Source organism: Pyrus communis, chromosome 2 (assembly GCF_041283825.1).
Source record: "Pyrus communis isolate YQ-2024b chromosome 2, ASM4128382v1, whole genome shotgun sequence".
Lineage (NCBI taxonomy): Eukaryota > Viridiplantae > Streptophyta > Magnoliopsida > Rosales > Rosaceae > Pyrus > Pyrus communis.
The window spans coordinates 18,493,068-18,517,058 of record NC_142566.1 but is presented as its reverse complement, the minus strand read 5'-3'; the positions used below and the strand labels follow the sequence as shown (position 1 = coordinate 18,517,058).

The following is a 23,991-nucleotide window of genomic DNA, read 5'->3' as shown; positions in this document are numbered from 1 at the left end:
TCAAACCATTTTCATTAGTATTCCTTTAAAATAACTAGTCATTGGTGGGCTTGGTATAAAAATTAGAATGAAATAGACTCCAAATTTATGTGATTCACCTCTCAAAAATGGGCTACATCCACTATAGCACTTGGCTAAGACTAAAATTCTCTCTCACTTCAGTCATCGACCTCTTTCCAAGAGTTTCCCACCCCTTTATATAAGTCCTCAATGAAACCATAAGCCTTAGGCAAACCTAATCTCACTTTTCTAGCATTTAATGCGCCACCCCTCTCAACCAATGTGCTTATAACTTTTTAACCATTAGTTTGACATTCGGCAGTGAAGTGACGTTTACTCAGTCGGGATTGCGCGCTCTTTTAGAGATATATGTGCTGAGTGACCTTCTTGGCCTTGATTAACTAACCTTGTCACTCTAAGCAGCAACCCGACTACCTTTATGTCCTATCCTAAGCTCTTGTATTTTATTGTTGGATGACACGTGGCCTGGTCAGTGTCTGAGTAGGCTTGCTCTTCAAACCTTGTGTCATAAAATTGTCAGTTTCTCCACGTGCATCTAGTGGTTGGAAAGTAATTTATGTAGCCTTAATCAGACTTAGGTGGCAAGCGGACGACTTTAGTACTCGAATAAGTCTTCCTTTAACTCCATTGGGCCTTGGGCTTCTCAATCTTCTCTGAGTTTTGACTTCAATTAGACTTTCAGAACTTCTTTCCCCGCGCGCACCATTTTGTGGGCTGAAAAAGACCCAGTAATAACAAGTACGAGTGAGTGCCAAATCCTACAAAAAATTGTTTCAAGGCTAAGATATCCGTTTCAAGTATTACCCAAAATGATAAAAAGTTGTTTAAGACTTTTGGATTAAGTAACACATCTTCTCTCACAAAAAGTTTTCATTACCATTCCTAATCCTAAACACATGCTATCTCTATTATGTACAGAAATCATACTCTTGTTCAAAACACTATTTAAAACATACAACAAGTTACATCAGGTCCTCAACAAGGAGGTCGGTGACAACAAGGAGGTCAGTGATAAAGGACGGAGGGTAGTCCAGCCCCACATTGATCTCTGATGTTCAAATTGTAACGAGCCATGCATGGGCCACGGTATTGGCTTGGTGACGTATATGGGTACAAAACTCCTTAAGTGATCGTAGGAAGCCAGAACTTAGTCTTCAATGATGTTGCCGATGGTAGACAAGTTACGTGAGTGATTTTCACATATTCTTTTTAGCTTATTACATACATCTATATAATCTTAGCCATTGATTTTGTTTGATTTATTTAATTCAATAACCATATATAAAAAAGGGTGTGTAAAAAACTAAAAAGGTGTGAAAATCACTTTCCAAATTTAAATTCATCAACAGCAATGTGAGAGCAAATAAATTCGAAGTTATTGGCTCAAATACCACTATTTTACACACTCGCAATGTGAAGTGCAAAAAGTTTGTTTATTTGTTATTTCCATTTTACCTTTCTATTTCGATTTTGTGCGGTTTACAAAACCAAAAGTTGAAACGAACAAAATAACTAGTTTAGTTCAATTTTGGTTTGATTAGACCAAAACTATCTCATTTAGACTTAAATTCGTAAAATAAGCGAAAGAAAATGAAAAATATATCATTTTATATTTATATTAAGAAACTTTAACGAAAAACTTACGGTACTGTTTTTTTTTTTACACTAAAAAATCATTTCTGATACTATTTATTTTACCATTTATTTTATCATTACTGTTAAAACTTAAGATTTTCAAACTTTTTTCATTAGTTTTTTTTTTTTTATATTATGGCATTTAGATTTCCACTCGAATACTCGGTCCTTAAACAGTATCTCGATTGGTAGATGCTAAACTAGCGCCACGTAGCAAGGGAGTCAAAAAGAAAAAGAAAAGAAAAACATCCAAATACGATCCCGCCATTTCCCTCCGAATAAAAGACCCCTTCCCGCCAAAACCACAAAATGTTAAAGTGACTACACCCAGAACCACCGACACTCACACAGAGATCCACCACGCAGTCAATGGCGGACGACGAGCAAGGGACGGCTGCCAACGCCAGGCGGCGGAGCCGAGGACCAGAGGCGTCGGCCCGTGCCGGAGCCCTCGAACGCCTCAAAGCTCTCCGCCATGGCGGCCGCCGATCTGAAACTGGCGGGTTCCAAATCAAGATGGAGGACCGAATCTACGATACCGTCGGAGACGATGAGTACGAAGCAATTGTCGCCAAACGACGGGAAGAGGTCCGAGGCTTCATCGTCGACGACAACGGCCTAGGGTACTGCGATGAGGGCGAGGAAGAGGACTGGACCCGGGCCGGTCCGTCATCGGATGAATCGGACGGCGGCGATAGGCCCAAGAGGAAGAAGGTCGAGAAAAAGGAAAAAGACAAGGACAAAGAGCCTCGGCCCAAAAAGTCCAATTCGTCGCTCACGGCGGCGGCGGCGATGATGGGGAAGCAGAGGCTTTCTTCGATGTTCACGTCGTCAGTTTTCGGGAAAAATAGAGATAATGAAAGGGGGAAAGGGTTGAATTGTGATAGTATTGTCGATGATGTGATTGCGGAGTTTGCGCCGGATGAGAATGACAGGGAGAAGCGGAGGAGGGGACAATCGAACAAGATTTTTGTGTCGAATTCGTGTGTTAAGAGTGAAATTGGGTCTGATATGGTTGTCAATATAGCAATGAAGGTTGAATTGGATAGAGTTGTGGCAAGTGGTAGTGATTCTGTGGTGGGTTCTGTGCAGATTTATGAAGGGGTTGAAGAAAATGAGGGCAAGAAGGAGATGGTTTTCGAAGTTGGTGATCCCCCAATTGAGGAAATCCATGATTTTTCAGAGAGGGAAGGGGCAGATGAGGAGAAAAATGTGAATTTCATTGAAGAGAAAGTGGAACCTGTGGAGAAAAAGGAAGAGGTTTTCACTTTGATTGCAAAGATTAAGGAAGATAATAAGGACCCGTCATTGAGTGCTATGGCTGGATGGAAGGCGGTGAGGACTGGAGGGGATGGGAATGTTGGTGGCAGCGTTGTGGAGGTCAATAGTGGCTCAAATAACGAAGAGCTTTTGCAATGTGATTTGGAAGAAGATGGTTCACTGCCTTTTTACATGATTGATGCTTATGAAGAGTTCTATGGTGCTAATATGGGCAAGCTTTATCTGTTTGGGAAGGTAAAGATGGCAATAGTTTGATGTAACTTACATTCTGTTTGGTTCGTTATGAATGAAAGTTTGTAAATCTGTTTCATTTCTGAAGTGTAGTTCTTATGTTGCATGTTTGATCATGTTGCACTATAGGTCAAAGCAGGAAGTACATACCAGAGTTGTTGTGTGGTTGTAGAGAACATGCAGAGATGTGTCTACGCAATTCCAAACAGTTCTGTATTTCACAGTGATGAAATCATGAAGCTTGAAAAGGATGCCGAAGAGTCGAGGATATCATCCAGAGAATTCCGTACAAAGCTGCACGTAGGTGTTTGTTTTTCAACAAGCGGGAACATACATACCATGTAATTCTTGTTGGACTAGCATTTAATTTTCTTTGCTGCTGTTCGTGCTTTTGTTTTTCCTGTTATCAGGACATGGCTTCGGGTTTAAAGAGTGACATAGCTAAGAAGTTGTTGGATCAAAATGTTTCAGCTTTTAGCATGGCACCGGTTAAGGTTTGCACATATAATCATAGAGATATTTCCAACTTTGAATTTTATTAAATTATAACCAGTGAAGTTTATTGAGTCTTTGCGGAACTTTCCCGTTATTTGTTCCACTTTGTTGCTCATTGAGTGTTATGTGAACACATATAACAGAGAAACTACGCATTTGAGCGATCTGACATACCTGCAGGAGAGAATTATGTACTTAAGATCAATTATCCATTCAAGGTATAACACTCAACCTGTAATTGAATCAGTTTATAGAAATAAAGTACACCTTCAATTTGCATATCAACTATGTTACATCTTTCTAGTAAACATTTGGAGTTTCCTAGGTTTTTGTTCTTTACAGTTGCATGCTGTGAGACAGTGATGGTTAATGACTTGATGATTTAGTGTCAAAGTTCATTTGACTCCATTTTTATGAGTACTGATTGCACTGTCGCAGGATCCCCGACTTCCAGCAGATCTCAAAGGAGAAACATTCCATGCTCTTCTAGGAACACATAGCAGGTACAAGAAGTTATAGCATTTCCTCCAGTTTGATGTCTGATCTATAACTCTCAAATCTTTCGTTTGTGTTTATTCCTGGATTTTCCTAGTGGTGACCTTAGAGAATGGAGCTAGCTTATGTTTCTTTGGCGCTCTTTCTTTAATACATTAGAGAAAACCTAACATATCATAACTTACAGTGCGTTGGAGCTTTTTCTTGTTAAAAGGAAGATAAAAGGACCTTCTTGGCTATCAGTTTCAGGTTCTGAGTTTCGCACAGTTTCACAACGGGTGAGATCTCCAAGTCTGGACAGCTGTTATCATTTTAGCCATGATTATGAGCTTCATATTTTACTTGTTTTTGGGTTCATCTGTGAACTTTGATTATTCTATCATGCAGGTAAGTTGGTGCAAATTTGAGGTGGTCGTTAAATCTGCAAAAGACATACAGGTCTCAAATTGCCCAAAGAAAACTGCAGAGGCTCCCCCAGTGGTTGTTACTGCAATAAGTTTGAAAACTATTAATTTTGATGAAATTGTCTCTGCATCTGTTATCTGCTGTCACAAGTCCAAGGTTTGTTCTAGAATCATTTTTAGCACTGCTTGTTTTAGTTTTGTTTTTATCTGTGACTTTTGATGCATCTTCTTGGGATACACAATTATCTAAGCCTACTGACTAACACGCAATGAAAATTTCATCCATTTGTTTCACTTCTACAGTCAACGGAGTTTGAAGCCATATATTCATATACTATACTTGCTGAAATTTTTTGCTAAGGTTCACCAAAATTGTTTTCAATATCCTTGTATTGTGCTCTTTGGCAATTCAGATTGACACTCCCGTGTTGGCATCAGAGTGGACAAGACCTGGCACGCTGAGCCATTTTACTGTTGTCCGTAAACTTGATGGAGGCATATTTCCCATGGGCTTCACTAAGGAGGCTACAGAAAAGAATTCTAAAGCTGGATCAAATGTTTTAAGCATCGAAAGCACGTGGGGTTAACTAGCATAACTAATTCTCAATCAATCCTTTTCTTTGCTCTCAATAGAAAAAATAACAACTATTCCATTAAAAACTGTATTTTAGGTTCACTGTCCATTGAAGCTGAACTTTGTTTTGCAGCGAAAGGGCTTTACTAAACCGTTTGATGATTGAATTACACAAGTTGGACAGTGATGTTCTTGTTGGACACAATATATCTGGGTTTGACCTGGATGTCCTTCTCCATAGAGCTAAGGTGGGAATACTTTTTCCTTTATGTTAAAAATTGATTGTATCTATCCTTGTTATGTTTATTTCAATGAGTTTGGTGAAATCATTCCATCATTTGTGATCGATAAGGTCATCCTTTCGCTAAAATATATGCATCTAGAGGCAAACTGGATGAAATACAGATGGCTGACCAGATGCAGTTCGTCATCAGTTACATGATGTTTCGGTGCAACATGTCTTGTATTTTGCATAAAAAAAACAAACAAAAAAACTTGACACTATTTTTAACGACTTGGTTTAAAGTTTCAAACTATGAACAAAAAACATCATTCTCCAAATGCAGCTTTCTGTCGCCATGTCGTTCCACTGCAAATTTCTTGACCTTCCACTGTTTCAAATGCCTGTTTCTTGTTATGCAATTCTTCTCTTTCTGCTCATCCTGATTTTTCCACATGCAAATTCATTTGTGCCATATTTGTAAATTCTATGTATTATTGGTAACACTCTTTCCCAAAAATTTAAAAATAAAAGCTAAATTATTTTTTATGCATTATTTGTAAGTTCGTACACTTAATCAGCTACCATTTCCCATGAATATTTAAAGATGTTTAATATTTGTAGGCTTGTAAGGTGCCAAATGCCATGTGGTCCAAAATAGGCCGTCTCAAGCGTGCTGTGATGCCTGACCTTGCAAAAGGAGGGTCCATTTTTGGATCTGGAGCAAGTCTAGGGATCATGTCCTGCATTTCTGGTCGCCTTTTGTGTGATACATACTTGTGTTCCCGTGACTTGTTAAGGGAGGTAAGTACTTGTGTTTTGGATTATATGCTTGGTACTGCTGATTAGGTTTAGGTCCTCAGCATTTCATGTATGCAATGTTTTGCCTTTCCAGGTTAGCTATTCTTTGACACAACTTGCAAAGACTCAGCTGAATAAAGACCGAAAGGAGATCTTGCCGCATGAAATTCCTAGAATGTTCCAGAAATCAGAATTTCTAATGGAACTGGTACGTTCTCATACTTATATTACAAACTGTATTTGTCTTTTTAGAGTCGTTTTAATATTGTTCTGTTATTTTATGCTAGACTACTACGGCTGTCATTATAATCTCTAGCTTATATAGTACCTCTTATCATATACATACATAGTTAGGTGAAAAGGCTGTGGTTTTCTAATCCAAAACCTATTTTTCTTAAACCTCTCTCGTTTCTTTCTTCACACTAGCCTTCTGTTAAAAAGCTTAACTTTCCTGTCTTCTCTTTGAAACAAAATCATATAGTTATTTTATTCATGTATTCAGATTGAATATGGTGAGACAGATGCATGGCTGTCTATGGAACTCATGTTTCATTTGAGTGTTCTTCCCCTCACCCGTCAGCTGACAAAGATAAGCGGTAATCTGTGGGGAAAAACCCTACAAGTGAGTCCTATGATGTTTTTTCTATTTGATGAATTCAAATTTTGATAATGGACATGATCTAAAAGGTATAGGTGGTCTAAATCTAATCTATGCATTTTTCAGGGTGCTAGGGCTCAAAGAGTAGAATATCTTTTACTGCATGCATTCCATGCAAAAAAATATGTTGTTCCAGACAAGATGCATCTGAAGGAAACAAATTCGGCAAAGCGTAAAACAGATAATGGTGTTGATGATAAAAATGTTGATAAGTTGGATGTAAATTTTGATAATGATGCAAAGAAGGATCATGGGAAAGGCAAGAAAGGTCCTGCCTATGCAGGTGGATTGGTATTGGAGCCAAAAAGAGGGTTATATGACAAGTATATATTACTTCTCGACTTCAATAGTCTTTACCCGTCTATTATTCAGGTAAGCAATATTACTTCTGGACTTTACTTACTCCACCATCGCCTAGATGCCTACTTTCAATTTATTTCTTCTCCCTCATGTAAAGTGAGGGAAATGGTTTTACAGATTTTTTTAGTATTCATACCGATTTAATTTTACAGGAATACAATATCTGTTTCACAACAGTGGAAAGATCTTCAGAAGGATTGGCTCCTCGTTTACCATCTAGTAAAAAAATTGGGCTCCTACCTGAGGTATAATGTCATTCTCAGTACAGAATTCTTTGTTTACTCATCCTGCACTTTTTAGCTCAAACAGATTGTCTTCATATCTGTCACAATCTGTTATAACATGGATTGTATGCCTCATAGTTTGTTTCCATTTTCTCATTCTCAAGAAAGTAGGTGCATGTATATAATATGCTTTTTCCACTACTTTGCAGTTGTTAAAAGATCTAGTTGAAAGGAGGAGAAATGTAAAGAAATGGATGAAGACTGCGTCTGGTCTCAAGATCCAGCAACTTGACATTCAACAGCAAGCTCTAAAGCTGACGGCAAATAGGTTTGTTTTGCCTTTTTAGGCCTTTTTATTTTTTGTTGTCACATTAATTGTATTTCATATGTGTAAATATATATATGTGAATATGGTTGGTATTGCAGTATGTATGGATGCTTGGGGTTTCCGAATTCGAGATTTTATGCAAAGCCACTGGCAGAGCTTATAACACTGCAAGTAAGAGAAATATGTGTTGCTTAGTTTGCACTGTAACCGCAGGGGATTGTTCACATCTAATATAAACAAATATGTTGACTTTTACACCAAATGCTTCCTTTCAGTATTGAGCAAGTCCCATAATTCTTGTGCAGGGGAGAGAGATTCTGCAAAGTACTGTTGATCTTGTTCAGAACAATTTGAACCTAGAGGTCATTTCTTGTATATCATACTAGCAGTGATTAATATAGTTTTCCAATATCCACATCTGAGTTATCTCAACTGACTGATTAAGAAGGACGTGCCACTATTGTTTTATCTTGCAGGTAATCTATGGTGATACCGATTCAATCATGATTTATAGTGGACTGGATGATATTGCAAAAGCAAAAGCAATCGCACGTAAAGTTATTCAAGAGGTGAGGTTCTAACCATGATAAAGTGCTATCTGAATATGATGTGGTCAGTAAACTTTCCACTTGAAACCCTTCTCCTGTGTGTTTAATGTTCTTGTTGCTAAAACCATTTTCATAATGGATGCAATTGGTGCTTCTTGATTTGTGAAGAAAGTTCCATTCTTTAACTACCTCTAGAAAAGTCCACAGATAGAGTAAAAGAGAAATGTTTCTGCGGAAAACAACATCATAGTTTCCATAACTATTTCTTAGACAATGCAAAGAGCATTTTTTTTTTCTTCCAGGAAAGTTGACACTTCAGCACCACCTTATCAGTATCTGTCACAAGATTATATATATTCGAGTTATCTCCTATCTATTTATACAAAGCTTATGTCTGTATGAGGGGTGATTTCTCTATCTTTTTGCATCTTAGGTTAACAAGAAGTATAGGTGTTTGGAAATTGATCTTGACGGGTTGTACAAGAGAATGCTGCTTCTCAAGAAAAAGAAATATGCAGCTGTGAAGGTGCAATTCAAGAATGAGATGCCCTATGAGGTAATATAAAAATTATCAAACTTCCAGTTTCAGTTAACAATTTCTTGAGATGATAGAAGTTAATACTTTCTGGTGCAGGTTATTGAGCGTAAGGGCCTTGATATGGTTCGCCGGGATTGGAGCTTGCTTTCAAAGGAGCTGGGAGATTTCTGCCTAAGTCAAATTTTATCAGGAGGGTATGCTGTGTTATAGCTCTTTTTATTTTGATATTGTCAGTTTGATTTTTGCAAAGGTTACTGATCAGTCACTTTTGTGGTTCATAGATCATGTGAGGATGTCGTTGAATCAATTCATGACTCTCTGATGAAGGTGAGGTCATGGTCCCTTTCCATGTTTTCTATGTTGAACTCTTTGTGGGTTGATTCTTTGTTGATTTTCCCTTAGAGAATATAGCCATTATACACTAATTCTTCGTAGATTCATTTCCTATTACTTGGCCGTTTGATTAAATGACCGAATTGTTGTGTTACAATTTTGAACAGGTGCAAGAGGAGATGAGAAACGGACAAGTAGCACTTGAGAAATATGTCATCACTAAGTCATTGACTAAACCACCTGAAGCATACCCAGATGCCAAAAACCAACCACATGTCCAGGTGAGTTCAAGAAGCTTATTTTATGTTCAGTATTAATTGGTCTGGTCCCATGTACTCGATGTGTGTTTTTTTTTTCTTCATGTTTCTGTTGCATTGATGCTTCTGCAAACAATCCTAGGTGGCATTAAGATTAAAGCAAGGTGGTTATTCTGCTGGTTGTTCTGCTGGCGATACAGTCCCCTATATCATTTGCTGTGAGCAGGTTTGTGATGCAGTAGAATGTGTTCTCTATTGAATAAATATTTAGTGAACAACTGAACACTGAGCCCTGTTCTAATATTAAAATGGTGATGTTAATCATGTTTAGCCTCTCACTTTCCTTCCCATTTCTTGGACAGGGGACTAGTTTAGGTAATTCAATGGCGATTGCTCAACGTGCTAGACATCCCGATGAATTAAAACGAGAAGATGGGAAATGGATGATTGACATTGATTACTACTTGTCCCAGCAGGTTCTTTATCCAATTTATTTGCTCTAATCTAACTTGTCATGGAGTGTTGTCATTTGTGTAGTACATTCTGCTGTTTGGTTGATGACTTAATTCCGTTCTGCAGATTCATCCTGTGGTATCACGTCTTTGTGCTTCAATTCAGGGTACCAGCCCTGGACGCTTGGCTGATTGCTTAGGACTTGACTCTTCTAAGGTAAAATCAACATCCCCAGGCATTCTCTGAAGGTGATTGATAGGATTTTTCATTGTATGTAACTTTGAAATTGGAAAATTTTAGTTCAAAGGTAACTCAAGTGAAGCTGTCAGAGATGATCCTTCCAGCTTGTCCCTTCTTCTTGATGATGAAGAGAGGTAACCTTATCTGGCTTCTCGAGTCTTTCATATTGTCCACTGGTTCCTAAACTCTATAATTTGTTTAAAATTGGAATGAACCTGATGAAAATTTTATCTGGAAATGATAGATGTATTCATGTGATGAATTGCAGATTTCGCGGTTGTGAGCCTTTGATCTTGGCATGTCCTAGCTGCTCCGATACTTTTAATTGTCCAGCTATCTTGAATTCCATTTCTAAGTCAATCACCGAAAAGCAAACAAACTCACAAGCGGAGGAATCTACCAGTGATTTTTGGCATACATTACGCTGTTCAAAATGCCCCGGGGAAGGAGACATGGGCAGACTGTCTCCTGTTATGATAGCCAACCAGGTATATAGACTAACTCATCCCTTTGCACAGTGCCACTATAATTATTTGTCAATGAAACTGTTAAATCTTTAGAGATTTGGGGTCTGAAAAAGTGCTTATGGTTTTCATTTCCAAATTGTTGTCGGGCATCTAATGAACACACTCCTTCGGATACTGTATTTGTCTTTCAGGTGAAAAGGCAAGTAGACGGTTTTGTTTCAATGTACTATAGGGGCTTTATGACGGTAAATCTTCCTCCTGCAGATTATACTAGGGAACCGCACGGGTGTAGTGATTGTTTTTGGTTGATAAATTCAAATTAAATATCAATCTCCTGATTTTACTTTCAGTGTGACGATGAATCTTGCCAATACAACACACGAAGTCTCAACCTCCGGCTTGTTGGCAATGCTGAGAGGGGAACAGTTTGTCCAGACTACCCTCGCTGCAATGGGCGTCTTGTAAGAAGGGTATGCATCAAAAACTTGTTCAAGAGAAGTATAAAAACGCTTTCTTCTAGTCTCTCCTTTCGTTTAGCTAACTAATATTGCTGTTAACGCGCCTTCACCAGTACACGGAAGCAGATCTGTACAAGCAGCTCTCGTTTTTCTGCCATGTCTTGGATACGGTGCGCTGCATAGAAAAGGTAATCGACTTTTTTCTTCACCGGGGCATTAGCTCTTGGTGTGGAGCCTGTATTTTTAGGAATGGTAAGTCTTAATCTTTTGGTGCAATCGGATTTGCAGACGGAGGCAAGCACTAGACCACCGGTAGAGATGGAGTTGGCCAAAGTTCGGTCAGTCGTGAATTTGGCTGCCTCAACAGTTCAGAGGATACGGGACCGTTGTGCGTACGGATGGATACAGCTGCAAGATCTTTGCGTTGCAGTTTAAGTTGTTTTGGAAGTTTTGCAGATCTCAGGGTAAAGTGTCATTCTTCATGTGTGTGTGTGTGTATATATTGATTGATTGATTGATTGGTCACTGCTTTATCAGCAACGTTTATAAAAGGAATTCAAGTAATAATCCAAAATCCTAATCTGTTTATCAATCATCACGTCAATTATTTGATTTGCAAATTTGGTTTTGAAAATTTGATATAACAAAAGGGAAGAATTTTCCCAGTTTTTAACAAAAGAGACTAGGATTTTCTAGCGTGCTATAGAAATACTCTGAGCTTTTTAGCCGTCTGATCTTTTGTCAAAAACACAAACCAAAATCTTACGGTTACAAAGTCGGAAAAATAAGACGCCAGAACACCGTAGAACTTTTGCTGCCACTAGAGATGGAGTTGGCAAAAAGTAGTTCACATCCATTCCGATCAAGTGGCTCAGAGGATGCGATGCTGTTATCTACATTTTTCTTCAAATTTTCGATCTTAAATCTTATTAAAAATTAATGATGCATCGCATTGTCGAACAACATGCAGGGAAGGAAGCAACATTATTCCACTAACGAGAAAGCCAATAAATTACCCCTCTACAATTTAACTTCAATCGTCGATTGCACTGGAAAGCGTATACTGCTTCATGTAAACCATTTGCTATTACACTCACTGCAACTCCCCAACAGGTGCTTCGTTGAGCCACAAGAAATGAATGAATTCGTACAAATTCGCACTCACGCTAACCTACTTGGCATAGAAATAATTATAGTTAAATATGTAGTCACTCGGAAATGAGAATAATTTCAGCAGACGTACCAATATCAATTGATTCAGTTCATTCGTACCTTGTACGGCGTTGGATTTAGTTTCCTCATGTGGTCGGGACGCATTTTCTTGAGTTGTGTAATGCAGCGCTCCCTAATGTCCCTTAATGATGGCAGATCTTCTCTTACTCCACCTACAATCAACAAAAATCCGGGGTCAGACGTTACAGAGACCAATAACACAAAACAACAATGGGATGGGAGTCTACTCAACGCTATACGTTCAGATGATGTTCTATTTCCAACGATTATTAAATACCCTGAAAGTCTACCTGGAGTCCCTGGCCAGAAACATTTCATAAGTTCTTCAACGCGCTGTGGCACCACGTATGCTCTCTTTGATTCATTAAAAGGGTGACGACACAGGATTCTTTCTCCCACCTGCAAGTTGAAATGTAAATAAAACAAGACTTTTATGCTTCATCATTCTAGCGATCATCACATGGAGTAAACTTTTGTATAGAATCCAAAGGAGCAAGCAAATGATGTACACTGAAATTATAAGCCATTAGGGATTTAAAGAATTAAAATAAACGTCTTATTAGATGGTCTGCAATATTACTCTCTTCCATATATCTCTTTGAATTAAGTCCCCTGAACTGCTTTCCATCCCCCCGAACGACCCTACTTCGGGAAGACGTCAACCACTGGAGCCCCTACTCATGGGTGTGGAACTCACAATAAGTGCAGAATCATCTTTTAATTTTTTGTATTTTTCCAACCCTCTTGGGAAAATAAATTAATAATTTCCTGCCCACCTTGTCAACTAGCATATAGCATGACAAGTTCAATGCACTCCATTATTATTTCAACAATAAAAGAGAGACCAGATTTCCAGTACATAACTCTGCTTTCTGACGTAAGAAAAACCCATAATTGATGCGATAATCAAAATATATTTACTAATTTGCAAGCTCTTTGGAATAGCTAACCCAAATTATGAAAGATGTTTCTGTTTGCATGTACATGTCAATATGCACTCGGATATATGAATGAGAAATATAACATCTACTAAACAATCTGAGATAGCATGTGGCGTAATGGATGCAGAGGCCAAGTTGACAAGGTACCTTTGGAGGTGGTTCATTTTCCCCCGTCATTATATCTACCAGGGGATAACCTTCTTTCCCGTACAGTCTGTAACTCCGCTTTTTACAAGGAATGGAGACCTAAAATATGGATAGAAAAATATCATAATCTAAAGGATAATAGTACTGGAAACTTGTTGGCAGTATGATCAAACCTTTGTAACATCTTCAGAAAGTTTAATTCTGGGCTGATTATTTATCTCAACAAGCTTGAAAACACATCCTAAAGCAGCTTGAGCATAGCAAGTAACTACGTAGGTTCCAATTCCAAATGAGTCAACCTCATGACCCTACACAAGAAACAGCTGAATTAGTTGAGAGATTAGAGTTAAACAGAATGTTATTTAGTCGTGTGGTAATAAATCCCTAGATTAAAAGATAAACAACTTGAAGGTTGCCATATCAATGCTATAAAAAAACAGCAATCAGATAACTTTGTACAGTTCTTAAGCCACAACATACTTTATTTTTTGAGAAGACACAACATACTTTATTAGAGCCCCACAAGTTCAGAATCATTACCTGTTTGTTTAAAGCATCCAAAGTTTCCTCGTTCAGATCATTACTAGCTGTAATATTGGTCTTTCCAAACTCAGGTACTCCAAATTCTTTCTCAATGATGCGGAAAATCTTCCGAGCCTCACAAGACAAATATGCTAGGTCACCTGAATCCAACCTAATTCCGCTTGCTTTGTACCTGGACATAACATCATCTAACTCATCAATGAGAGCTACAATAATACTTGGTTGATTGCCTAAAGATTCCAAACTAATTAAGTCAAGGGTCGTCAAGCTGCATGCACATTGCACAAATTAATATGGATGTCACAACGGTAATAAAAAATTGGAAAGACAAGGTTAATGTAATAGTTCCTAGAGTAGAGGCAACTTTCTGGAAGAGATTTTTCAGTGTGCAATGTTTTGTTTAAAAAGTAACCTGCAAAACAGCGATTTTTTTTATGAAGCAACATCAACATAAGCCTGCAACAGTGGTTTAAACCGGCCTATGGTCTTTCGCTCACTTCTAAAAGGGAACCTTTTACTCAATAAAGCAACCAAAACACCCCCCAAAAGTAGGCTTCAAAATTAAGAGGTCAATGCCTACAACCTAAATGCTTGAGCACTAATATTGGCTTTAACCCTTAAAAAAGAAATGTGTTACCGTACAAACTGCTTTTGAGCCTACATTATAAACCATAGTCATCATTATCAACCTTATTGGTGTTGCCATAGTTTTCCATTTGAAACCAATAGAGGATACCTAGTTTTTTAATTCCACTCCAGATTGCACAATACTAAAATCATCCAACGGATAACATTACACTATTGAACGGTTAAAACCGCTGCATGAAAGATCTTTTGAACATACCCTAAATCATTGAGTGCCAAAGCAACGGCACAATAGTTAGGGATTCCACTCCTCATAACCTGGTAAACAATGAAAGCATGTTTTTAAAATTCACTTTATTTAAAGAGACAATAAAGTATAAGTGGGCCGAAACCACATCATTAAACATTACGAAGAATAATGTTTACTTACATCATATGTGTCTACAAGAGCTAGAAAGTTATTAGGGAATGCCAATGCATATGATGTGAATGCTGCTACTTCACTTTGATTGGTCTCGCCAAAAGTGCCATTTAATGATTTTGACCACTGCAAAGCACACATGAGTTAATGACGTCAAGGTCTGAGTGAACTGATCTTAGATCCTATTATGATAGCAAAACAAAAATTTGAGATTAAAAGTGTAAAACAGCTGAAGAAGGCAGACGTGTATATGAATATGCAAAATCTTGTGAATAAATTAGAACAGGAGTAGAATGCAAAAAACGCATATTGAGAAACGTGGAAATAAAGAAAAGCATATGAATTTTAAAGTGAAGAACAAAATCATACACCTTAATCTTGCTTAACCAAGTCTGAACCAGGCTAACAAAATCCTCACAAGTACTCTGGCCATCACTACTACGAAGTGTTTTATCAATTATCTCGTCAGGGCTCTGCAAATGGTTTGATAAATTAGAAAAACAGTAGCTTCACATGCAAAGGCATAAAAATCATGATGACAACAACATAATGCTCATAGCATTTAGTGTTCCAATGTCATGGAACAAGAACTAGACACTAAACACAATCTAATAGTCTACTAAGGATTTATGATATATCATGTTTGTAATTTCCTTATCAGATGAAAACAATAACATTAAAATCGCAAAATTTTATCTCAGATTTAATGAATAAACTATATGGCTTTAGCGCTCAACTTATACAAGAAATGCATCTCAAACATTGATAAACCTACCTTATAATATAAATACAATGGTATTTTAATAGTTAAAACAGACTTACTCGTTTCTAGTTACCACTGATGATATAAATGTAGATATGAACTATAATGTTTCTTTTGTAACCTATTATGTTATGCAATATAGATCCCAAGTCTATATGCATTTGAAGCTGTTCTTTCTGAATTCCCAATAAGAATGCAAGAGTAACCTACCATAAATGAGCTGACAAAAGCATGAGAATGGGTTCCACGAAGTGGTATCCCGAATAACTTCCCAGCTGCAACATTACTGTCACATGTAACATAGAAATAAAGATAAGTTATTCCAGGTTTTTACTGACAACAACAGAAGGGCCGCTAATTTTAGGTAAAATGAAATTTGTCATTTTCCAATATCAGAAATGCGTGAATATGATTTATAAAGAGAAGTAATATGCTTTAGAAAAAGGAAAAACATCATCCAAAAGAGTTGTGAAAAAGTAAAAATCATAATGCTCATATGCCACAGCTGAGTTTTCGATAAGCATTACCTTGTTGCATGAAATCCTCCCAGGTAGCAGTACCTTGATGCCGCTATGCCCCCATCAGGTCCCTAAATATCAAAACAAAGACTTCTTTGTTACGACCGACCTCAGAACTTCAGAAAAGAGAACTCAAAAAGTGAAAACCCTGAGCTTGTCACAGCCCAAGCATGTTCCAGATACCTGAGCCCGTCGAAGCCCAAACTCAAGCAGATTCTTTGATTCTCCAGCAACAAAACGATGCCTTGCAGCATTCGTAGCAACTAAAGATGCATAATTAACAAGATTCAAAAAGGGAGTTTCGAGCAATTGAACCACCTGCAACAATAAAATTGTAAATCAAAACACACAGCATAACAACTGGATTGACAAACAACAACAACAACAACTAACCACAAGAGTTGCAAAAACCCGAAAACAAAAGTAGACTAACGGTTCTCACCGCAATTGGCCCTTCGACTCGAATCAGGGGAACCTTTGGAAAAACAACTGTACCCTCAGCAATGGCATACACTTCAACTCCTAAACAATCAACTCCTCTAAGATAGTCATAGAATCCATCCTACAGTTCACCATTGCAATTTGATTATTCGAGCTTTCGATACACGTGCAAAATCACAATTTGAAACTACAGAAAGCAGTAAAATTCATAGTGAAAGTTTCAGAATTGATTTACCTCGCACGAAGAAGACAACGATTCGCGGACGAAAGCAATTTCATCCTCAGTCAATTTGAAATTGGCAATGAATCTGATGCATTCTTCCAAACCGGCAAAGATTGTGTATTCGCCGCCGAAGGGGTTCTTCCGGAAATACAAATCAAACCTGTAACAAATTCATATGCAAACATATTTAGATTATTATGCAACCATAAAATGTAAAGCTTCTGTTTGGTTGCCGGGAAAGTGTAGAATTTTCCCGGGAAACAAACGCAGTGAGAAAGCAGAGAGAGAAGACTGACACGGCTCGTTCGTTGTGCTTGCCGGCTTTCCAGTAAGCGTAGGCCATGGTGAACTGGTAGAGATCCGTGAGCAAGGGCGTGACCATTGGATTGGTGGGGCCCGGAATGACCCGCCCCGTATCAATCGGACCGTTCGATTTCCCCGCCATTTTTGTATTGCTTAGTTTTCTTTTGCTTCTTCTGCTTCTGGTAGATATGTGTGTTCTCTGTGTGTGTGTGTGTGTGTATTTATAGAAAGAGAGAGAAAAAGACCGAAAGGGTAGAGAGAGAAAGAGAGGAGAGAGAGAGAGACCGTCAGAAACGAGGAAGAAGAAAGAATCCAAGCGCAGGAGAGCGAGAAGGGGTGTGCGGCTGACGTGTCGCTGATGGTGTTACGCAGGCAGCTTCGTATACCAACCATATATATTTGAATATATTCCGGTTTATTTTCTATATTTATCATTTTTTACATTTGTTTTCTGTTGTAATTCATGTTTTTATATGTTTGTCATGTGTCAAAAGATCCAAGTCCATTTTGTTTTTAAACAAGGCTTATCTATACCTACAAATTTGATTTTAATTTTACTTTAAACATGAACTTAAAGTCAGTCATTTGTTTTTTCAAAAACTCAAAATTCGCTCTACTTTACTTTATAATCATATAATTTTAACTGGTTGTTTGTTTACATGACACAAATTTAACATCACGTGAGTACAAATGTAAAACTCACAATTGACACATCATTATTTAACGGTCAAATTAACGTATTAATTCATGAATCTACATGGTTAAAAAATAATGTTGTGATCCAAAATTGAAGTCTTAAAATATAATTTACCCATATAATAGATTGGTTGGTTCAATGAATGTGCTCCAAATGAACAAGTCAAGATAAGAACCTAGTTCACAACCCTTAAGTAGTGTCCTTTCTTCCTTTTTCTTTTCCAACTCTAGGGAATAATTCCCCTGGTCCAGTAGTGTTGAATCTTTAGACCAGAAAAAATAAAAAGAGAAAGAAAAAGAAGATGAACTTGGTGGAAGTAATACGTTTTGACTTCCCTTTCTGCATTGAACTTTCTTTGAAAGTTGATGACAGACACAATACTGAACCAGCATACAAAGTGTATCAATCTATAGTGTTATCTATTTATATCTTTATTGTGTTTGTGTCAATTCTTCATCCGTGACACACAAGTTGGTACAAAAGAACAACATGATAACACGATAACTTACGCATCATAAAAAAGAGGACAAAAGCTATCAATTTGTTAGTCTAATATCATGTGGACAGTTTAGTCGTTCGTGTTGACTTTGAGTCTTGTTAACGTATTTTACCCGAAACCCATCTCTTAAAACTTTCTTGACCCTCGAGTTGTATGAATTTCTAAGTCACCTGTGGAGAAATCCAAGTCAAATTTCAACCGTTGGAAATTCCAGTTTTCTTGTTCAACGTTTATCCCAATTGTTCGTTGAACAGACCACTAAAGAAAACATAAGAAATATGGAAAGAATTGCTCATTTCAAGCTCAACCTTTTTAAGTTTCAGTGATCAATACGTTTTACGAAAGCTCGAAGATCCTGAGACTTCTGCAGAAATCAAGTATTACAGTCTGAATGCAGCTTCGACGAAGCTAAATCAGAATTATAAAGTAATACCAGAGCAATGAAACAATACAATACAAAGCTTGATGTTATGAACAAGATTTTCATATAGTTTATACATAACGAACAGCGGGCGTGTGTTCTCTCAGACATGACAGATGATTTATAATGTGACGAGGAGCTTAATTCCAAATAAAAGGAACCATAGAAAAAAGGGATAGATGGAGTTTACATGTGTCTCATCCCCCAAACTTACTATTTCTACCAGTTACGAAAAGCCTTGCCAAAAGCATTGAAGAGAAAACTCTTACGAATTGCAGGTCTGCTATGAGGTATATGTATAATTCGAGCGTGCAACTGAGGGTCTAGGAAAGTTTGGAGAATTACAAAAGCTGTTACAAGTGGCTACACCAAATCCAAAATGTGCTAGAGTAGCCGGGCTTAACATGCATCATTTGTTCCTTCTTTCAGTCTTGATGGTATCGTTCAAGACCCTTTTTCCTGTGCACATACTAAATGTAAATTACACAGCGAACAAAGGCAACCATGCGAAGAAAGGATAAAACATCTTATTGATCAAATGTACTTACCTATCAATGTGAAAGTTTTGTTCTATAGACTTTAGGAGCCCGCCTCCCTGCCCGTCCCTTCCTATGATGCATGTATCAAAAGTACTCTTCCGATCTGATACTTGTGCGATAAAGGGAAGTGAAACAGTAGCTGTGATTCCCAATTCAAAATTTTCCAACAAACAAAATAGTGAAATACATGTTAGATCAACACTAGGATCCTGTGCACATACTGTTCAGAGTTATTTGAAAGGACAACTGTAGGATCATCGACCCACCTGAAAGATTCATCTCCAAATGTTTTGCATCAATTTTTTGGTGCTGCAAAAGGTTGTCCCTGCAGATTTCCTTCGTATGGAAATAATGTAAAAAGGTTAAATATCGTTTGCTTAGTTCCGTATGCATTGTTCACAGGGCGATAATTTTACCTGAGATGAGGCTGGCAGTTGAAAGGGTCCCAAATGAGACTGAATTGACGGTTCCAACCCAAACGATGTTTCTGAATTAACTACATTTGACATGTCTGGTACGTATGACACGTTTGCAGCAGTGCACTGGTTGGATAAATTGAACAAATTTTGTGTTGAAGATTCCTGGTTCATATGCAGTGTGCCTGTCATGTCCAAATGCAGAGGCCTATTTTCCTCACCAATCTCCATTCTCATCCGGGAGAGCTGTACGGGTTGCAGCATTCCAGGTAGGCACAAAGGATGTAGACTCATGCCATTCCTCATTGATAACATCTGATATACAAATCACAAAGTAAATCAATCAAAACCAAATTCTCGATTTTTATTTCTACGATCATCAGTGCAGCTGGCATTTCATAGCCAAGTTTCAACCAGAACGTAAGATTTTCTACAAACCGCAGTCATCAACATTGCAAAGCTAAAAGCTGACCTATTTCATGCAATATTAGGGCTCCTCATCGGGTTCAAGGCTGACAAAAGCTAACCATACAAGAATAAAAGACCTCAAATGTTATCTGAGCACAGACTTATCGTGTGAGAGTGAGACTGCATCATCTAAAAACTTTGATTTTAGTCTGACTACCTCATTGAATCGCATCTACCAATTGCTATCTCGAAGAGGTTGAAAGGCAGAGCAGCAAGAAATTGCGTGACAACCTGACTCTCTTTGGCTCTTTGCTCTGTTATTGGATCCTATTTATCCCCCTCGGCGCATTCACATGGTCGAACCACGCAAATCATATTTGTGTTTTCCTATCTCTTCTCAATTTCATGATGAAACCAGCAACAAAGGTCTTACCTTGACATTACATTGAATGGGGAATGCACCCAACATAAGGGATACGTGAATTAACATGAGATCCGAGACAACGAACTATGAAGAGTACTTGAAGCTTCATCGCAAACTAAGATGCAAAAACGAAAGCTAATACCTGAACTTGAAGCTGAAGCTGCTTGAGGTACTCAATGGCTTCATCAAGCATCGAAGCCTTGTCCGTCTGCCCACATTAACAAGATGAACCATCAACTCACTAATAAAAACGAATCATACACTACAGATAAAAAATCAAGGCATGTTGGTGTGTCTGGCTTACCTTGTTAGAATTTGGGATGAGATTTTGCAATGCCTTCATTTTCTCATTGATCCTACTCCTCCTCCTCTGCCCAACAAACCGATTACATCAGAAAACCCCCAGAACAACGCGATTTTGTCACGAAAAAGCAAAAACAAAATCAGAAATTTTCAAATCACATAATTCTACTAAGAAGCTTTCAGATTATAGGCCAACCTTTTCAGACAAATTATGAACTTCTGCAGCTCTGCTTCTCTTTGAAGAACTCCGACCGCCACCTCGCCTTGCTTCCACAAACGCTTCAAGACCCTCCTGTTCAACTTGAATGATTCACATTAACAAAAGACAAAAATGGGAAAATTATTTTTATTTTCTAACTTCTTAGTTACAGCCTGTAACTTACAGCTTACTGATTCAGTCAAAACAAGTATGTTTTCTTTTCTTTCATTTTCTCACTAACCAAACGGACCATGAAGAAAAAAAATATGAACTTTAATGGATCAAAACCTCAACTAACCAAGTAAAGGCATGATACTATAATATTCTTGCACTTTCCCTACATTTTCTCAGCAACCAAACGCACCTTAACTAAGAATTTTTTTCATTTTTATATAGAACTTTCTAAAATTCCAATTCTTAGAAGAACAAAGCACCTCGCTTTCACAGTCATACTCGTTGGCCTCGTTCTCACTCGCCCCGTTGGGATGACCGGACACAAACGCGGCAAAAGAATCAACGGCCGGGATCCCATCACCTAAGAAACCAGAGTGGCACGGACGGTCGAGATTACCAGGCAGAAGAGCACCAACGGACGGCGAGGACGAAAATAAAGACTGCGGGGCCTTCCCGGAAGCCAAAGAACTAGACGAGCGCACCAAAATCTGCTGCAGAAAAAGCGACATGTCGTCGGCGGCCGAATGCGGCGGAGCAGCTGGAGGAGAAGAAGAACAAGTGGCGTTTTTGTAATAACGATCGCATTCGTAAGTGTCCCCCATTGCCGCAAATATTTCTCTGCTTTTTAGTGTTGTTTTGGATTTTTAAGCTTTTGTTGCGTCTGGGAGCGTGGCGGAGTGGGCGGGTTTACATTTGTCTGCAGATTAAATTAAAGTTAATTAAATTAAAATTTAATTAAGGAAGACGAGGAGTGAAGTCCCACTCATGGCTGCAGGTGAGGGGCACTGAGTACTAATATTGCAGAGATTTCTGAGTCTTCTGACTCTTTCCCTCCGTAATCCGTGTAGACTCGAGGTTTTTTTTGTAAGTAAAAGTTAATTTGATAGTCTTTTGTGGAATTCGTACGGAGAAGGATTTTTGTCTAATTTGAATGGGGTTTTAGTTTTGTTTTGGTAACCGGATTGAGCTTTCCTATTCTTCTTTTCATTTGTAGGAAACTAGGAAAATGGAACTAAGTTTTATATTGGGAGAAAAAGTTCTAAAAGACACAGGACGAGTAGTAGGTAGAAGTCTAGCACCTACATGTATACGTGGGCTAGACGGTTTTTTAGTTTTAATTAGAATGAATACATGATTGTATTGGATATATAAATTACAAAATAGAATGACATATAAATTATAAAATGTTAGAATATATTGAAAATATAAAGAACACTTATATAATGAGCGTTCATCAAAGTATTCAACAAGTCTTTTATATTGACTGAAAAATAGAATGCAAAATGAAAGTTATTTATTTTCTGTTTAAATGAGAGTCGCTATCTAGGTGGGTGCCTAGGTCGGCGCCAAGGTAGGTCCAGACACATTTTCTTAATTTTTAAACGCCTACAAATTGATTGGGGTGGTGGCTAGCCACTTAGCACTTAGGTAACGTTTGGCTAGAATTTTTAGAACAGTAATTGGGACACTACATATTTCGAAAACTTTGTAAATCTAACTACAAACATGGGAGCCAGGTGTATTTTATTGACCCAGACTACTGGCCATTAAATTCTCAATCTAGAATTAAAACATCAAAATTTAATGGCTAAAAAATTTGGTGCATAAGTTACACTAACGTATATAAGAACTTTTGAACTGTAAATTTTTCTTGCAAAAACAATTCACTTGAAGACAATGTAAATCAAGCCAAAACTTGAAATTTACAATCATATCAATTTTTGCTCAGCATTGTTGTGTTGTTTTTTCTTTTTCTTCATATTCTTCTATCATTTACGAGTTTTGCGTCACAAAATATGTCATAGCCAAAAAATACTCGGGCCTCGTTATTGTCACATACATTTCCATTCTATGACCTCATACTCACTAATTTTCTTGAACCCCAACACACAAAACAACAACCTTACAAATTTAATTGTCGTAGGATTCAAGCCTCAATGTTGTAATGTATTTGCGGTTTGACAAAGTTCCCAAAAGGCCTTTTAAGAAAGGGAGAAGGAAGGACGAGCTCGTTGTTAAATGTCAAAGTATGTCAGGCAAAAATGGAAGTATAATCCGAAGGACACAATACTCCATGTCAGTGGTGTCGTGTTCTGTCGAGCAATCGCCACCTATCAAAGGCTATCATGATCTTTGGAGGTAAAAGGACAGCTAGTACATTGACAAGTCTGAATTGGATTTCGACCGAAGAAGAACGCTGCGAATTTCTTGAGTGCTTTTGTTTCCGGACTTGGATTTTCTGCCCTTTCTATCCAATACCTTTTCCATTCATTCTTATTTTTATGATCACGGTTAGGTCACGTTAATATTTTATATTAATTTTTTTATAAAAATAATAAAACAAAAAGTAATGATAATATAAAATATTAACGCGATTTAATTGTGATTACAAAATATAAAACGGGATAAAAATGATATGAAATAGGGAAGACAGACAATCTAAGTACATTGTATTAGGTAAATATTTCTCATTAACTCAATTAATAACTGTTACACTGTGGGTATTTATACAAGACTATTACAGCTAGCAAATAAAGATTGCTTAATCTCTAAGTATTTCCTCTTCCTGATGTAATTACATTTGTATCCTTAATATCCCCCCTCAAACGAAACGGGGAACTTCTCAGGTGAAGTTTGGAACGGAGAAACAGGAATCTGGGCTTGGACAGAGCCTTGGTGCAAATATCAGCAATCTGATCCTGGGAAGCCACAAAATGCACAGAGACTTGATTTGCCAGAACCTGTTCACGAATGTAATGGTAATCGAGCTCG

At 37.8% G+C, this 23,991-nt stretch overlaps 3 protein-coding genes across 3 annotated transcripts; 1 reads left to right on the top strand and 2 right to left on the bottom strand.

The window, feature by feature from the left end:
• Positions 1–1,948: 1,948 nt before the first annotated feature.
• LOC137746620 (DNA polymerase alpha catalytic subunit) lies at positions 1,949–11,613 on the top strand. Its single transcript, XM_068486627.2, has 31 exons — positions 1,949–3,171; positions 3,298–3,468; positions 3,579–3,662; positions 3,807–3,881; positions 4,102–4,166; positions 4,346–4,436; positions 4,546–4,719; positions 4,976–5,139; positions 5,270–5,384; positions 5,981–6,160; positions 6,252–6,365; positions 6,660–6,779; positions 6,882–7,187; positions 7,328–7,420; positions 7,609–7,727; positions 7,826–7,898; positions 8,033–8,089; positions 8,204–8,296; positions 8,709–8,831; positions 8,910–9,007; positions 9,095–9,140; positions 9,314–9,427; positions 9,546–9,629; positions 9,766–9,879; positions 9,983–10,072; positions 10,157–10,230; positions 10,365–10,584; positions 10,755–10,808; positions 10,914–11,033; positions 11,135–11,209; positions 11,310–11,613. The coding sequence occupies exons 1-31, from the start codon at positions 2,026–2,028 to the stop codon at positions 11,454–11,456; spliced, it is 4,599 nt and encodes a 1,532-aa protein (XP_068342728.2). The 5' UTR covers positions 1,949–2,025; the 3' UTR covers positions 11,457–11,613.
• Positions 11,614–11,853: 240 nt separating this feature from the next.
• LOC137746616 (nicotinate phosphoribosyltransferase 2) lies at positions 11,854–17,540 on the bottom strand. The gene is made up of 15 exons (XM_068486624.2): positions 17,133–17,540; positions 16,849–16,996; positions 16,615–16,734; positions 16,356–16,490; positions 16,182–16,243; positions 15,865–15,940; positions 15,263–15,364; positions 14,901–15,017; positions 14,730–14,788; positions 13,883–14,057; positions 13,516–13,650; positions 13,343–13,441; positions 12,545–12,653; positions 12,294–12,406; positions 11,854–12,192 (listed from the first exon to the last, which is right to left on the bottom strand). Exons 1-15 carry the CDS (start codon positions 17,279–17,281, stop codon positions 12,115–12,117), a joined length of 1,677 nt encoding a protein of 558 aa, XP_068342725.2. The 5' UTR covers positions 17,282–17,540; the 3' UTR covers positions 11,854–12,114.
• A 1,236-nt stretch (positions 17,541–18,776) lies between these two features.
• On the bottom strand, positions 18,777–22,211 carry LOC137746619 (transcription factor SPATULA). Its single transcript, XM_068486626.2, has 8 exons — positions 21,480–22,211; positions 21,043–21,138; positions 20,848–20,913; positions 20,686–20,751; positions 19,712–20,026; positions 19,562–19,631; positions 19,305–19,434; positions 18,777–19,215 (listed from the first exon to the last, which is right to left on the bottom strand). The coding sequence occupies exons 1-8, from the start codon at positions 21,819–21,821 to the stop codon at positions 19,182–19,184; spliced, it is 1,119 nt and encodes a 372-aa protein (XP_068342727.2). The 5' UTR covers positions 21,822–22,211; the 3' UTR covers positions 18,777–19,181.
• Positions 22,212–23,991: the final 1,780 nt, after the last annotated feature.